General features: G+C 37.6%; 5 protein-coding genes across 6 annotated transcripts; all 5 read left to right on the top strand.

Moving 5' to 3' along the window:
* Window positions 1-202: 202 nt before the first annotated feature.
* On the top strand, window positions 203-2,472 carry LOC130693587 (SEC14-like protein 2). The gene is made up of 10 exons (XM_057516755.2): window positions 203-507; window positions 572-641; window positions 713-756; window positions 822-942; window positions 1,072-1,284; window positions 1,362-1,442; window positions 1,502-1,701; window positions 1,769-1,920; window positions 1,985-2,136; window positions 2,208-2,472. The coding sequence occupies exons 1-10, from the start codon at window positions 460-462 to the stop codon at window positions 2,321-2,323; spliced, it is 1,197 nt and encodes a 398-aa protein (XP_057372738.1). The 5' UTR covers window positions 203-459; the 3' UTR covers window positions 2,324-2,472.
* Window positions 2,473-4,119: 1,647 nt separating this feature from the next.
* Window positions 4,120-6,534, top strand: LOC130693584 (SEC14-like protein 2). The gene is made up of 14 exons (XM_057516752.2): window positions 4,120-4,277; window positions 4,365-4,444; window positions 4,506-4,572; window positions 4,637-4,680; window positions 4,753-4,822; window positions 4,878-4,921; window positions 4,994-5,114; window positions 5,186-5,221; window positions 5,287-5,460; window positions 5,539-5,619; window positions 5,720-5,919; window positions 5,992-6,137; window positions 6,198-6,346; window positions 6,412-6,534. The coding sequence occupies exons 1-14, from the start codon at window positions 4,148-4,150 to the stop codon at window positions 6,495-6,497; spliced, it is 1,428 nt and encodes a 475-aa protein (XP_057372735.1). The 5' UTR covers window positions 4,120-4,147; the 3' UTR covers window positions 6,498-6,534.
* Window positions 6,535-7,018: 484 nt separating this feature from the next.
* LOC130693585 (SEC14-like protein 2) lies at window positions 7,019-9,513 on the top strand. The gene is made up of 13 exons (XM_057516754.2): window positions 7,019-7,317; window positions 7,377-7,443; window positions 7,532-7,578; window positions 7,659-7,728; window positions 7,801-7,841; window positions 7,905-8,025; window positions 8,099-8,134; window positions 8,199-8,372; window positions 8,429-8,509; window positions 8,593-8,792; window positions 8,864-9,015; window positions 9,085-9,233; window positions 9,299-9,513. The coding sequence occupies exons 1-13, from the start codon at window positions 7,270-7,272 to the stop codon at window positions 9,382-9,384; spliced, it is 1,272 nt and encodes a 423-aa protein (XP_057372737.1). The 5' UTR covers window positions 7,019-7,269; the 3' UTR covers window positions 9,385-9,513.
* Window positions 9,514-9,599: 86 nt separating this feature from the next.
* On the top strand, window positions 9,600-11,765 carry LOC130693589 (SEC14-like protein 2). Its single transcript, XM_057516757.1, has 11 exons — window positions 9,600-9,774; window positions 9,858-9,927; window positions 10,002-10,045; window positions 10,096-10,216; window positions 10,357-10,392; window positions 10,463-10,636; window positions 10,710-10,790; window positions 10,876-11,075; window positions 11,148-11,299; window positions 11,357-11,505; window positions 11,569-11,765. Exons 1-11 carry the CDS (start codon window positions 9,724-9,726, stop codon window positions 11,658-11,660), a joined length of 1,170 nt encoding a protein of 389 aa, XP_057372740.1. The 5' UTR covers window positions 9,600-9,723; the 3' UTR covers window positions 11,661-11,765.
* A 538-nt stretch (window positions 11,766-12,303) lies between these two features.
* Window positions 12,304-14,748, top strand: LOC130693583 (SEC14-like protein 2). Of its 2 annotated transcripts, none has more exons than XM_057516751.2 (13): window positions 12,304-12,480; window positions 12,542-12,611; window positions 12,683-12,726; window positions 12,786-12,855; window positions 12,923-12,966; window positions 13,039-13,159; window positions 13,218-13,253; window positions 13,318-13,491; window positions 13,563-13,661; window positions 13,731-13,930; window positions 14,027-14,178; window positions 14,246-14,397; window positions 14,469-14,748. In XM_057516751.2, the coding sequence occupies exons 1-13, from the start codon at window positions 12,427-12,429 to the stop codon at window positions 14,558-14,560; spliced, it is 1,308 nt and encodes a 435-aa protein (XP_057372734.1). In that variant the 5' UTR covers window positions 12,304-12,426; the 3' UTR covers window positions 14,561-14,748. The 2 variants fall into 2 exon arrangements, with proteins under 2 accessions (XP_057372734.1, XP_057372733.1); XM_057516750.1 differs by having other exon boundaries at window positions 12,320-12,480; window positions 12,791-12,855.
* The last annotated feature ends 78 nt before the right edge of the window (window positions 14,749-14,826 follow it).

The following is a 14,826-nucleotide window of genomic DNA, read 5'->3' as shown; positions in this document are numbered from 1 at the left end:
GGTTTATTTTTATTAACTAATAATTTGCATAACGGAGGACAAGTCAGTCATGTAAATGAACAGGGAGACAATTTAACAACAAAAAACGGCCTTGTTGTACAAAAAAAAATCACCAAATTTTCTAACAAATAATGCTATACCCCACTCTGATTACAGGATCAGTTAAAAGCTGTTGTTTTTATGCATAGCGGTAGTGACGAATCAGAGCCGCAACGGCATGCAAGGGAGACTGGCCTGGCTCATGAGAGTTGCCCTGTCATTTAGACAAGGCCGTTTGTCGCATTGTTCCAAAATTATCTAGGATGCTGGCAATATTGCTTATCACTTTATGTTATCTCAATACGTCTGGCATGGTAACACACATAATACGAACATACACAAATTTTGATAGCGCAGATGGCTGCAGAGTTTTAGTATTTCTGTCTGATGTTCTGACTCTGTACTCGAAAGTGGATCGAAATGGAGCTATCTAAGTTGGACGAAAAATCCAAGTTAGTGCTGAAAGAGGTAAAATAAATTTTACGTGAACATTTTCACGAATGTTCGAGCGTTTTTTCTTCTTTAAATCCAGTTTAAAGAGCGTGTTCAAGATTGCAAGTTGGTCGACCCGAGAGACGAATACCTTTTAAAATGGCTTGTCGGTAAGCGTTAAGGATTACTTGCATTACAGTATAAAAAATAATTTTCACTATTTACGTTTGAATTTGGAAAGCGCGTTCTTTCGACATCGACGAAGCGGAGAAAATGATACGTGCGGTATGTTTATTTTTTCAAATTTGCATTTTTTAAAGAGCATTGTGAATTAATTTTTACGTAAACAGTCGTTGGCGTGGCGACAAACGAATGGAGTGGATGAAATTGTCAAAAACTGGACTCCACCTGAAGTCATCACCAAATATTTTTCTTTAGGAAAAATAGGATACGATAAATTCGATTGTCCCGGTTAGTAAAACTGTTAAAAAAATGATTAAATTGCTTGCCAGAGTGATCTCTCATCTTATCTGAGTCCCGCCCTTTCAAAAATCAACGCGTTCAATTATAATTGTCATTTATGCAATTATGCATTTACAGTCTTCATCTGCGCTCACGGTCGAATGGATATAAGAGGAATTTTGCAATCGGTCACGAAGAAAGATTATATGCGTTTTCAAATGTGGATGACGGAGAAGGTAAATCGGGAAATGCGTGAAGAAAGCTTCCGCACAGGAAAGAACACTGCCTGCCAAATGACATTTATCGCCGACATGACAAATCTTTCAATGAGACAAATGACCTACAAGCCAGGTAACTTAAATAACTAATACATTAAATTTTTTTTCATGAAAGAACGGGATTTACTGATTGATATTTTCATTTTCTAGTCATGGAAACTGGACTAGAACAAACGAAAATCTACGAGATGAATTACCCCGAAAATCTTCGTCGAATTTTTGTCATCAACGGTATAAGCAGCTTAATTATTTCTCGTGGATGATTGCAAACTTAATATGGACTTCACTAGCGCCCAAGTTATTTACGGTCATCTATAACATTATGAAGCCTTTCCTGCATCAAGCCACCATCGATAAAATGAGGATCTTCGGCACTGACAAGGAAGAATGGGCTGCCGCTCTACAAGAGGAAATAGAAGCCGATATGTTACCTATGCATTACGGAGGCACTATGGTAGATCCCGATGGTGACCCCAAATGTCCCAGCAAGGTACATAACCAAACGCTATTTAAAGAATTAAATAAGCCATCACACTCCCGTTGTCTCTTGTTTCAAGTTCAACATGGGCGCAGAAGTTCCTTATTCGTATTATTTGAGCAACAGTGCACCTGTGGCCAAAGATTACATGGAAACGATAAACATCATCGCTGGGGCAGGTGGTTGGAAAAAATTAAAATACAAAATCGACGTCGAAAATTCAATTTTGAAGTACGTTAGTGGTAGATTTATTCACGAACCAACGATAACGCAACACGTGATGTCACTTGTCTAGATGGGAATTTATGACGGAAGGCGGAGACATTGGCTTCCGGGTCTATTACAAGAGTCCAGAAGAGGGCAATGAAGATTTGGTGCCTTTCAGTCGAATAGAGAGTCATCTGATCACCGAAGAAGGCGAAATCATTTGCACCAGAACAGGCAAATGTATGCAGTCACAGTTGGCTCACTGATGTAAAACAATTTTGTTAAATGTCTTCATTTCCTTTGATGTGTAGATGTGATCCTGTTCGACAACACTTTCAGCATGTTACGTCCGAAGAAACTGCGCTATTACATCGTTGTCGACCCACCGTTACCCGGAAGTCTAGCAGCTGAACAACACGCCCGATAATCGTCCAGTGTTTTTTATTGCTCAGTGGTGACTCCACACAGCTGCAACGTTTACTTGTTATCAAACTGTGCCATGACTTGACGATATCCTATTTCAGCTCAAAGTCCATGTTAAATTGTTTATAAATAAATAAACAAATGGCAAGCTCACTCTCGGTCAAGTTTCTACTGAATTTGAATAAAAAGAAAAGAGTCGAGGAAATGTAAAAACAAAACGCCCATTTCCAATGGTTTTCTTACCATTACCCCTGATTTTTTGGTAATATTTTTCGCAAGGTTGGACATGCCCGTTTTCTTTCCCATACCCTTAGCTCTTGCTAAAGTAGTATGGAAAGCTATTAATTCTAGTATTCACAGCTCGGTTCTCAGAGCAAGGTCAGACATCCTCCAGCTGTGCATTGAGATTGAGATTGAGGTGCCATTACGCCAGTATCAACAGGTAGCGTGACAAGCATGTGATCCACAATGATACATTAAGATTTATATTTAATGCCATCCTTTGTTTCTTGAATTGGAATACTCAGGACTTTGTTTTTGTATGATCGCATAACGGTTTTCTAGCCAAAATCCTGTGCAAACCTCCACTTACACAAGTCTTTATGTGCATGTTCTCCTTTTTGATCTAAAGACTATCACGAACCGTTTTCGCGCAGACATGGACGCCTAATAAACAGGACCGGTTGATAATCCTATTTGGTTGGAACCTACCTACTAAGCATTTCTCCAATGCAACGGACGCATTAGGCACGTAAAAGCGTTGACATTTCCAAGGGCATCAAGGCAATGCGAAAATGAGTCAATAAGGAAGTCTGAATTTCGTTTTCTTATCAACGATTTCTAAATCGGGTAGGTAATTTAGTCATCGTTCAAAAACGTTTCTCAACCCTCTAAATATCGTGATTTCAAAACGTCCCGATTTACCCCAGCGTTTCGTGTTTTGTGTGACTTACATATCGTCGTGAAGGGTTGCTTGACACTTGTGGCGGTTCTGGATGGCGGACCGGTTAGAAACTCGTGTGGCTTTGTAGTTACGACCTCAATTTCATTTTGTACTTTCAATTTTACTTACAAGTAAACTCCACTCATGTTCGTGCGTGAAAAAAAAAACCAAGCAGGTTTAATCGTTCGCTATTGTATTTTCATGAAAAGGGATAGCCTACATTGCTACGGTTTTCTGGTATGTGACGTAGAAGGAAGAAAAACATTTTTACGTTTGGGTAACATTTCGACATGTTAACCAAAGAGAATTGGTTTAATAAAAAAATTCTTGTAAAGAAAACGGGAGTTTATGACATCGGGGTGCGTCATAGGTTTTCACATCTTCCTCAATACCACTAAGAGGGAATGATTGAATTCCAGTCCGTCACGCCGACAGCTGCTTTATTCATGGAGAAATGCCAGGTAGCTGCGCTTAATTGCATATGTATTACTCCATATTCGCTATACTTTAATAGCAGTGATAACAAACCGGATTTGCAACTCATACGGCTGTTTAATAATCAAACGAAAAATCACGAGGTTTTTGTTACATTAGGATCGCGCGTAGATTTCTGTTAACTTTAGAATCTTTTCGCTTCTGTTCCGAACGAACCGTAATTTCCCGTTTAAAACAGCGCACTTAGGAGCAAAGCATATAGTTTAAAGGAGTTTACTAAGCCCTTAAGACTCGTTGCTTACTGGCGCTAACTTGTAAATGATCTAGTTGTAAAAGAGAACCAGTTTTTGGAGACCTATGGCTCGTTCTACTATTTTCACCTTTTTAGTTTTGGAAATACATCCCAAGGTCTAATGTGAAAAGGGATTTGTTTAGGTCAAAACTTTCGAAATGATAGAAAGAAAACCGAATATGCTTGTTTACCACACACGGGGGTGGGTCAGCATTTGTTTGTTAGCAGCCATTCTTTTTGTTAATCACGTTTTCAGTCTTCCCTGGTACTTTGAACAACTACGTTTCTGTAAGTACATTGCCTTTAATACTTAAATTTATTGTGCTTACTCCACTTGAAATTTTGTTACTTTTCTTAAACATTTCTACAGAACAGCGCGAATTTTTTGCATTGAAATGTCGGTCATAAACAGCCCACCCTTTCACCCCATGCAACAAAAGACTACGACTGACCAGGTATTTTTTAAGTTAAATGTTATACGATGAATAATGTCATCTTTAACCCAAATTTCATTAGCGTAAATTTACAGGCAAAGAGATAAAGTCGCAGGATTCCAACGGCAACTACTGCTCATTCTTCATTGGTAGAATCAAATAGAAATCGCTTAAATAATTAAAATTTTATCATTCTTTTGAATTTAAATCCAGATGAGACACCTGAAATCGAAAAACACAAAAGTGCCATCCAACAGGCAAGATCTAAGTTCTTTTTAGCTAACATTGCCTTAATCAATAATATTTCTGTCTTAATTACGTTTTAATAGCTGCGAAATGCCGTTAGTGATTGCAAGTTGCATGATTCTCGGGATGTATATATCCTTAAATGGCTGTTCGGTAAGAACACCTTCATTCATTTTCCTAATGCGCGCTAAACTTTCGTGTTCTGTAGTTTTCGGATTCGATGTGACTCGGGCCGAGAAGATGCTGAGGCATGTATGTAAAAATCCATTCAATTTCATGCATACATTTGTACAATACTTTGCTGTTTAATTATGAAACTCCAAGACTTTGGAATGGCGGCGAATTAATGAAGTTGACGATATTTTGGAAACGCACTTTCCTAGGGAAGTTTTTAAAAAGTACTTCCCTTTCGGACAAATCGGAGTAGACAAGTTTGGTTGCCCCCGTAAGTATAAACTTTAAAGCAAAAGTGTTTTTGCAATATCTTTTGAATATCGATTTGTTTTTTCTTTGAAGTTTTTGTGCACGCCTTCGGTAGATTTGATTTTTCAGGTAAAACCTGGAGCCTCTTACACAGTATCGTGAGACAACTAATAAAATCTCTTCTGTTGATATAGGACTAATGTTAAGTAGTACAAAAAAGGAACTTTCAGATTATTCTTTGTGGATGTTGGAAAGTTATGTCCGCGCGACTAAAATAGAAACGGAACGAACGGGTAGCCAAATCACAAGGTCGACGTATATTTTTGACTATGAATGTACGACTCTGAAGCAGTTGGCCAAAAAAAGCTGTACGTGCAATTATTGAATCCTCATTACCCAAAGTACGTATAATTTCACGCCTAATTTACCCGATTTTTTTTCAACAGTGCTGGATCACTTCCTCGAAAACTGCAGGCTCATGTTTACCCACTATCCGGACAGTTCTCGTCGATTGTTCATCATTAATGGTATCTCATCCATAAAGATTTACAAATTTGAATTTCTAAACGAAATGGATTAATTTTGTGTTTTTACATATTGCTGATCTTATTTAACGGAATTTCGAAGCACCGTCATATTTTTCAATAGCCGTCACCATGGCAAAGCCCTTTCTACACGAAAGCGACGTCCCCAAAATTAAAATATTCGGTACTAATAAGAATGAATGGTTGCCCGCTCTGCTAGAAGAAATTGACGCTGATCAACTTCCTGCCCATTACGGTGGCACAATGACCGATCCCGATGGCGATCCAACATGCCCCAGCAAGGTAAGGTGTTCCAGGCTCATTGGTTAATGGTTATTTGCATATCCGTAATGATTATCACTTGGTATAATATAGCTTAATATGGGAGGTAAAGTCCCCGAGTCCTATTATTTGAGCAACAACACACCTGTTCCCAAAGATTACATGACAACGATGAACATCACGGCTGGTGGCAAAAAGAAACTCAGATTCGAAATTAACAGTGCTGGCTCAACAATCAGGTAAATGATTTTATAGTTGTGACGGTGATTTTAATGCGGAACGATCGTTCACGAACATAGATGGGAGTTTATGACCGAAGGAGGAGACGTGGGATTCCGAATCTATAAAAAAGATTCCAAAGATAAAGACGATTTGATTCCAAACGAGCGAGTTGACAGTCATCTCATTATGGAGGAAGGTCAAATAGAATGCCGTCAACCTGGAAACTGTAATAAATTGCTTAAATTGTAATGTTACAATATTTAATATTAATGTGTTTTTGTTTCCTTGCAGATGTTTTCGAATTTGACAATTCTTTCAGTTATCTACGGGGGAAGAAAATTCTCTACCACGTAATTGTCGACCCACCCTCATTATAAATGCTTTATGAAAAACAAAATGTACAGAGAAATCTAATATCTTAATTTTAATATCGTTAAATATAAGAATATAATCAGGTAAAAAACTTATGGTGGAATTAAAGGCGATAAAGTTTATCAAAATGCTGCTTGTGTTGGCTTCTATTATATTGCATGAAGGCTGTGTACACTATTAGTCAACAAATAAAACAGCTTGGCATTATCCTCCTTGATTTTCAAACATTAAACACTGGAACGTCTGACACATTTACATAAAATGCAACTACCTCAGTTGTTTGGTTCCTAATGTCACGAGTGCTATTTCTTTCAATGCAGAAGTTGCATAAGCGCTCCCAGTCATTTGTCCCACGCACCATTGAGCTTCTTTCCCTTTTCTAAAGTTATGTAGTGAAAGGCATAAGAAAAAAAGTCAAGGTCGTGTAGGTAAAGGGGGCGTTTCATCAGTGATAATTTTGTAAAGCCAAAGACAAGGCAGTGCGAAAAAGGTAAAATGAAGCAGACATGTGGACCGACATCGTCATTCGTTTCCAACCCCCACTGTAGACCACACGTTTGTTCAGCACCGTCTGAATTTGTGTTTGAATTTAATCGTTTCACAATAGACGCTATCGTTTGCATTCGTTTTTAATCCCTTCATTGCTGTCATTCAATTCTAAATAGTTAATTGTCTATTGTTTTTAGAACGCAAACGTTAGAAATTTTGAAAGTTAACTTGTTCAACGAGGGAAAAAACCCATTGGATTCCTATCACCAAATTTCTCCCATCACTTCTATGTCGGTCATGGACACCCAAATGACTCAGCGAAGCAAGTTTGACGAGGTATGTAAACAAAAAAGTAATGCTCGTAATGCTCTAGTACATGCGTGAAAAATTTCTAGTTTTTTTACAACAAGAACGATTTCAAACATCAAGATTGTAATGGAAATTATGACGCACATCACAGAGGTAAGGTATTTGAAATGATTTAAGGACATAAGGCAATAGTTTTTTTTGTTTTTTTTTTTACTTTCTGGTATGTTATTCGTGGCTGCAGAATCAAATTCTGGTCTGACGAAGGAAGAGATAAACGCTGTTCGGCAGGTGATTGAACGGAAGAGCAAGCAATTATTTCCTCAAATTAAGGGTTAATTCAATTACGTTTTATTTATTGCCTTGATTAGTTAAGGATGGCTATTGGAGATTGCAAACTACACGACCCACGAGATGAATTCCTTCTTAAATGGATAACAGGTACACGAGCATTCCATAGAATTTAATTTCTCAACTGTAAAAAACAAAATATGTATGACGTCGTTGTTTCAGCTGGATCGAATATAGCTCATGCAGAGCAAATGCTTCGACAAGTACGAAAATCTATTACTATATTAAAATGTGCACGTAACATAAAAATTCCCTTGCACTCCTAGACTTTAGAATGGCGACGTTTGAATGGAGTGGACGAAATCTTGGACACCTTCAAGCCCAGTGAAGTTTTCCAGAAGTATTTTCCAGAAGGTGAAGTTGGAGTTGATAAATTCGGCTGTCCCGGTCAGTACCCTAACAGTTCTATATGCAAATGAACATGGAAAAGCTAATAGCTGTATTGAATTTAATTATGCAGTGTTCATACATACTACGGGAAGACTGGACCTGAGGGGTAATCAAATTTTAGCAATTATTATATTATTAAAGCGATATCATCTTTTTTATTAATTCGACAGGACTTCTTTCAAGCAGCACAAAGAAAGAGTTTAAGAATTTTCTAATTTGGTTGACGGAAAAATATGTCCGTGCAATTGGCGTGGCCAGTGAACGAATTGGCAAAACAATCTCCAAGTGTACATTCATATTCGATCAGGAAGCGTTACAGCTGAACGATGTGCTATATAAGCCAGGTACGTTAATTGGAGCTTTTTTTTAAAATTATAATGTTCTCCAACTCTTTGTGTAGGAATCGATTTTGCGATCGAATTCACAAAGCTCATGTCTGCATATTATCCAGATTATCCTCGACGAATATTCATCATCAACGGTTTGTATAATTAAAATTGATTGTTTTGTTTTAACGAGACGTCCTTGCTGAGAATAGATGTTTTTAATATTCACGGGAAACAGTACCGTCGTATTTCGCGATGATTTACTCTATTTCAAAATCATTTATTCCTGAATGCGACGCTCTCAAAATCAAACTATTTGGTAACAATAAGAACGAATGGATGCCCGCTCTGCTGGAAGAAATTGACGCGGATCAACTTCCTGCCCATTACGGTGGCACCATGACCGATCCTGATGGCGATCCAAAATGCCCTAGCAAGGTAAGCATTCTCTGCTAATTTATTCACCATTATTTTGTATACCAGTAAATGTTATCACCGACGAAAAATAGGTTGTTATGGGAGGTAAAGTACCTCATTCCTATTACCTGTGTAACAAACCGCCTATGGCCAAGGATTACATGGAAACCGTGAACATCATGGCTGGCGGCAGTGGCCGAAAGAAATTGAAATTTAAAGTCGATATCGCGGGGTCGGCGATCAGGTAATTTTTTTGTTCAGTAATTTAGATAGGTGAAAAATATTTGTTGACATTTGTAATCTTACAAAATAGCTGGGAGTTTATGACGGAGGGTGGCGATATTGGATTTCGGGTTTATAGCAAAGATTCCAAAGGCCGTAACGATTTGATTCCACCGTGTCGAGTTGACAGCCATTTGGTGATGGAAGAGGGTCAAGTGATTTGCAATCAGCCTGGCAACTGTAAGTTATTCGATCTATACCTATTTCTGATTATGTATCATAAAAGGTTGTTGTGTTTCATTCAGACGTTTTTGAATTCGACAACACGCACAGCTATTTGCGTGGCAAAAAAGTTCGTTATCATATCGCGCTCCAGCATTCCAATGCCTAATTTTTTTAACTTATATTATCAGTGACCAGAGAAATTATTTATTATTTTGCACAATTCTCGTCTAATAGCCAATTTATGTACGGAACATATTACATCCGTAGGGATCACAATAGACAAAAGATAAAATTAACAAAGGATTTTCCTTGATATCTCCTGTCATGACGCACTGTAAACTCGTCCATCATTTGTTTTTATCTAACTTTGTGTTCCAAAGATTAAAGATAAGATGTATTTAATTCGATATTTTAACCAAAAATCACCTGTGGCATACTCTCACTTTGTTTCAAAGTCTAAGGAGATTGATATTTTTGAACGCGCAGCCGTCCAACGTTATTTAGTATGACCGATTTAAAGCTATTAAATGACGAGCAGAAGGCCAAGCTTAACAAGGTCAGACACTAATAATTGTTTACAGCATCTATTAACTGTTTTTTCGTCTGCAGCTAATTATTTTTGTGACAATTTTTAATCAGTTTAGGAATATTGTGAAGGAATTAAAATTAAAAGACTCTAGTGATGAATATCTTCACAAATGGCTGATTGGTTAGTACAATTTAAACGATTTAATTTTAACAAATGGAATACAATCTACAGTTTGCTCATTTTCAATTAAATAGTACAGGATTTTAACGTAGCACGTGCTGAAGACATGTTGAGACAGGTATGTGATTACTGTTAACAATGGCTAAATATTAAACAATTAAGTTAAAGTCTTTAGAATGGCGGAGAGTCAATGGAGCGGATGATATCCTCGACACCTACACACCTATTGAAGTCCTGAGAAATTATTTTTCACTTGGACAAGTTGGAATCGACAAATTCGATTGCCCTGGTCAGTAGATAATTTTTAACATTGATGGTTTTCTAATTACAAGCATCGGCTTAGAAATTTGTTATTAAACTTTTTACTTTCATGTGCGCTAAAATGTTCATGTGCATGTCTTCAATGATGTCTACATTTCACGGGTTCAGTCTTTGCGTGTGCTTTCGGGAGAATCGACATAAAAGGTAGACTTGAAGAAAGATTAAATTGAAAACAATGAACGATTTGTGAATGACTGTTTTTTTGGATAACCAGGTCTTCGATTATGTTTGACGAACAAGGAATATAACAATTTTGTGACGTGGCTGTTCGAAACAATTGCTTTGGCTATTAAAAAACAAATTGAAAGAACAGGCAAACGAACAATTCAAATGATATTCATATTCGATTTTGAACACTTTTCCATGAAACAATTAGCGAGCAAACTAGGTAAGCGTTTAACCACCGAACTCAGAACAACATTAAATACTCATTATGATTCATCAAATAATGTACTTTAAAGCTGTTGAGACCATACTGGACATAGTTAAACGACTTTTGGCCAATTACCCGAACATTTTCCGTCGGGTATTTATCATCAACGGTAAATCGTAACACGAGTTTAATGGTGTATAACATCTTACCTTGGGTTCACAATGCGCTCATTTTTATACTATGCCATTAAACAGCACCCAGGATTTTCCCCATGCTCTTCGCCATGGTCAAGCCTTTAATACCAGCCAGTGATTTCCCCAAAATCAAGATATTCTCTGCTGACAAAAATGAATGGCTGTCCGCTCTGCTAGAAGAAATTGACGCAGATCAATTTCCTTCCTTTTACGGTGGGACGTTGACTGATCCTGATGGCAACCCGAAATGTCCCAGCAAGGTAAAGCCTTAATATATTAATCTTTAATCAAGATATCTGGTATAACGAAACGCTTTGGCTTTAACGCGGCAGTTTAACATGGGCGGAGAGGTGCCCCATATTTATTACCTGAGTAATAACGGACCCGTTGCCAAGGACTATATGGAGACGTTGAACGTCATGGCTGGCGTTGGAGGAAAAAAGAAATTGAAATTTAATGCCGACGTTCCTGAATCTATTATGAGGTAATTCAGGTATACCATTAACATCCAAATCAGCTTGAAAGAGGATTGTTGGAATAGATGGCAGTTTATGACGGAAGGCGGTGATACTTCGTTCCGAATTTATAGCAAAGATTCGAAAAGTAATGAAGATTTGGTTCCACTTGTTCGGGTGGACAGTCACTTGGCGATGGAAGAAGGTCAAGTGACTTGTGATCAACCAGGAAAATGTAAGTTTATCGATTCATAATGTTGTTTTAAAGCGTCATTACGGCTATTTTTTGTTTTAACAGACGTCTTCGAATTCGACAATAGTTTTAGCTACTTGAGATCAAAGAAGGTCCGCTATCACATCACTGTTCATTCGCCATCGGAGAAAGTGTAACGAGTGAAACGTTTGTGTTGCCACTGAATTGGTTGCGCGGCCAAAATAGATTCAATGTCCACTGAATTGCCTAAATGAAGTGGAACCAGTTTTTTTCAAGGCTAATACGGCTGTTTACCTCTGCTAAAAGTACAAGGTAATCATTTGCGGATTTGAACAAAAGATTGAGGCCAGTACAGAAAAAAGCAAGGTGACCTTAGGAAAAGGACTCGTTAGTTAACGTCGTCATACTTTTGTAAGGTCTATACATGTTGCTCTAACTAGAGAAAGCGGTCCTCAGCTTTTTTTTCAAGATGGTTCTTGTTCATTGGTAGAAAAAAAAATCTTTGCCTTCGGCGTGAAGAGAAAGGCAAAATTCAAGGACGACAGAAAATAGGGTGTTCGTAACATCTGAAATAAAAGAGAAAGTCACCGGGAATACATATAAATCTAACAGTATGTAAAAATCAAGTCAGTAGACGTGCGTGCGTTCGTCGGGCTCGTTGTAGTCGAGTCTCCCTTATCCGTTAGTGCACAATTCTTCGTTGAACTTGGAAGACAAAAACGGTAAGCATGGAACTAAATTGTGTCTTCATTAATTCGAGGTGCTATTTCAACAGGTAAGTATTTGGCACACAATGTTGATTTTTAATAATTTTGCCTTCATTTTTCTGAAAAACTTTTACATTCATGGAATGGCACTTGACTTTCATAAGAAAGTAAAAGACGCTAACGAAGTTTACGAAATTAAACGTGAAAACCTTTCAATTTCTCGAGTAGCTAAAATATGTCGGTCACGGACGTTGTTCGCCCTGTTCAACCGGTATCGTTTGACCAGAAGGTAATGTTAGTACAATTTTTAGGAAAGAACAAATCATTAAACGGAATTTGGGAACTTCAAGTTTGCAGGTGAAGTGCCTAAATACGCGCGATCAGATTGCAAAAACACCTACAAACCGAAACGGTCCATGGGTGAGTTGTTTGAATGAGCTTGAAAACATAAATTGAATGTACGATTAGACGTGTTTGTATTTTAACTATAGAAACGGGATACGATCCAATCAAGGCTGAGAACGCCATTCAACAGGTGAGTGAAAAAAATAATGCTTTTTATTTGACCTATGAGCGATCGATGTGTTCCATTAGTTTAGAAATGCAGTGAAGGATTGCGAACTGAAGGATTCTAGTGACGAATACCTTGTGAAATGGTTAATTGGTAAGGTGCTTTTTGCTTATGGTTATAGGCAAAAATTATTAAGTAACGCTTTGTATGAATTGCGCAGCACAAGATTTCGATGTATCTCGTGCCGAGAAAATGCTTCGTCAGGTATGGAAGTCTCCATTTTTTATTATTTTAATTAATCCACCATTCATTTAACTTGAAATCGAACCCGAAAAGTCTTTGGAATGGAGGCGGACAAGCAGGGCTGACGTAATTCTGGAATCGTACACACCATGTGAAGTTCTTGAGCAACATTTTTCTATGGGACACGTTGGACTCGATACGTTCGGCTGTCCCGGTAACTTAAAATAATTTTTAAAAAATTATATTTGTCAATAACGTTCGGCCTTTTTTAGTATTCATATGTGCGCTAGGAAAAATGGACCTTAAAGGTAAAAAGGCGTTAATAAATTAAATGAAATTCGCCTTTAAAAAAAAATGGCTTCAAATTAACAGGATTATTAGCGTCGATGACGAAGAAAGAATATTATAATTTCTTGACATGGATGCTAGAGACATTTGTCGTTGTAATTGCGCAAGAGAATAATCGAACTGGCTGTCGAACTAGGAAGCAAACGTTTATAATTGATCTCGATCAATTCTCGATGCGGCACTTGACCAGCAAACCAGGTGATGCTCATTGCAATGATGTACTGATATTTAGTATCAAGTTTTTTCTTTTGTAAATGTATTATTTGTAGTCGGATCTTTTATGAATGCGGGGGCAGCAATCCTCGTTTTAATCCAAAATTATTTGGTAAATTATCCTGATCAATTCCGCCGGGTATTTATCATTAACGGTAAGTAAATTCGGGTGCCTTTGAGCTTTTACTTATAACATTTACTGATGAAACTGAACACTCGTCCAGCTCCGTCCATGTTCCCTTGGCTATTCAGCTTCATTAAACCTTTACTAGCGCAAAATGACGTGCCAAAATTCAAAATTTTTGGAAGTAACAAAAAGGAATGGATATCCGCTCTACAAGAAGAAATTGATAGCGATCAATTTCCCTCCTATTATGGTGGTAGCATGACCGATCCTAATGGTGATCCGAAATGTCCCAGCAAGGTATTTGACCTAATTCACTTGTAATTATTTATTTATTTTTCAAAACCGGTTTTTTTTTTCTTGCAAAAACATTTGAAATCGCTTTTCACTAAACAGTTAAACCTGGGAGGTGAAGTGCCACGTTTTTTCTATCTGCGCAAAAACCCACCTGTTGCCAAGGACTACATGGAAACGCTGAGCATTTCAGCTGGCATTGGTGGCAAAAAGAAATTGGAATACAATGTTGACGTCATTTATTCCTCCATCAGGTAAAAGCCCCGCGAAAACACGCTCAGCATGAAAACGGGAAAGTTGAATTCATGAGCTTTCGATTAGATGGGAATTCATGACGGAGGGTGGAGATATTAGCTACCGGGTCTACAACAAGAATAATAAAAATAATTCGGACGATTTGGTACCTCAATGTCGAGTTGACAGTCACCTGGTGATGGAAGAAGGTTTAATAAGCTGCGACCAACCCGGAAAATGTAAATTTCAATTGTTTTAATTCAGCCAGAATTTTAATTGCTTACGTTTAATTTGCATTCCCGCTGCCTAGACGTTTTCGAGTTTGACAATTCCTATAGCTATTTGCGGAAGAAGAAGCTTCGTTACCACATTGTGGTCGAACAACACGAAAATTCTCAGTGATCGACTAAACTAACGTGAAATTAACTATTTTTAAACATAGAAAATAAAATTTTAAGTCCATAGATGGGTTTAACATTTAAACAGATGAACATATTAATTTTTAAATTGTATTTTCAAAGTGTCATGCAATTTATAATTACACACAAATTAGTCTGTTTGGTCATCAAAATGATTGGACATTCAGTTAATGCCAGTCCAGGTGAACTTTATTACCATCTCAACGTTTACTTAACATCGCCCTCCTATCATTTGCCTGATAAGCTGGG

Source organism: Daphnia carinata, chromosome 3 (genome assembly GCF_022539665.2).
Source record: "Daphnia carinata strain CSIRO-1 chromosome 3, CSIRO_AGI_Dcar_HiC_V3, whole genome shotgun sequence".
Lineage (NCBI taxonomy): Eukaryota > Metazoa > Arthropoda > Branchiopoda > Diplostraca > Daphniidae > Daphnia > Daphnia carinata.
This window is presented reverse-complemented; position numbering and strand designations above follow the sequence as displayed.

Coding starts and splice junctions, on each gene's coding strand:
- LOC130693587 (XM_057516755.2), top strand. CDS start 460: ATGGAGCTATCTAAGTTGGACGAAAAATCCAAGTTAGTGCTGAAAGAG. Junction 642..712: donor CCTTTTAAAATGGCTTGTCG/GTAAGCGTTAAG, acceptor GAATTTGGAAAG/CGCGTTCTTTCGACATCGAC. Junction 943..1,071: donor CGATAAATTCGATTGTCCCG/GTTAGTAAAACT, acceptor ATGCATTTACAG/TCTTCATCTGCGCTCACGGT.
- LOC130693584 (XM_057516752.2), top strand. CDS start 4,148: ATGATAGAAAGAAAACCGAATATGCTTGTTTACCACACACGGGGGTGG. Junction 4,823..4,877: donor TATCCTTAAATGGCTGTTCG/GTAAGAACACCT, acceptor CGTGTTCTGTAG/TTTTCGGATTCGATGTGACT. Junction 5,222..5,286: donor CGGTAGATTTGATTTTTCAG/GTAAAACCTGGA, acceptor CTGTTGATATAG/GACTAATGTTAAGTAGTACA.
- LOC130693585 (XM_057516754.2), top strand. CDS start 7,270: ATGTCGGTCATGGACACCCAAATGACTCAGCGAAGCAAGTTTGACGAG. Junction 7,444..7,531: donor TTATGACGCACATCACAGAG/GTAAGGTATTTG, acceptor TCGTGGCTGCAG/AATCAAATTCTGGTCTGACG. Junction 8,510..8,592: donor ACGAATATTCATCATCAACG/GTTTGTATAATT, acceptor CACGGGAAACAG/TACCGTCGTATTTCGCGATG.
- LOC130693589 (XM_057516757.1), top strand. CDS start 9,724: ATGACCGATTTAAAGCTATTAAATGACGAGCAGAAGGCCAAGCTTAAC. Junction 9,928..10,001: donor TCTTCACAAATGGCTGATTG/GTTAGTACAATT, acceptor TCAATTAAATAG/TACAGGATTTTAACGTAGCA. Junction 10,046..10,095: donor CTGAAGACATGTTGAGACAG/GTATGTGATTAC, acceptor ATTAAGTTAAAG/TCTTTAGAATGGCGGAGAGT.
- LOC130693583 (XM_057516750.1), top strand. CDS start 12,335: ATGGCACTTGACTTTCATAAGAAAGTAAAAGACGCTAACGAAGTTTAC. Junction 12,856..12,922: donor CCTTGTGAAATGGTTAATTG/GTAAGGTGCTTT, acceptor TGAATTGCGCAG/CACAAGATTTCGATGTATCT. Junction 14,398..14,468: donor CTGCGACCAACCCGGAAAAT/GTAAATTTCAAT, acceptor CCCGCTGCCTAG/ACGTTTTCGAGTTTGACAAT.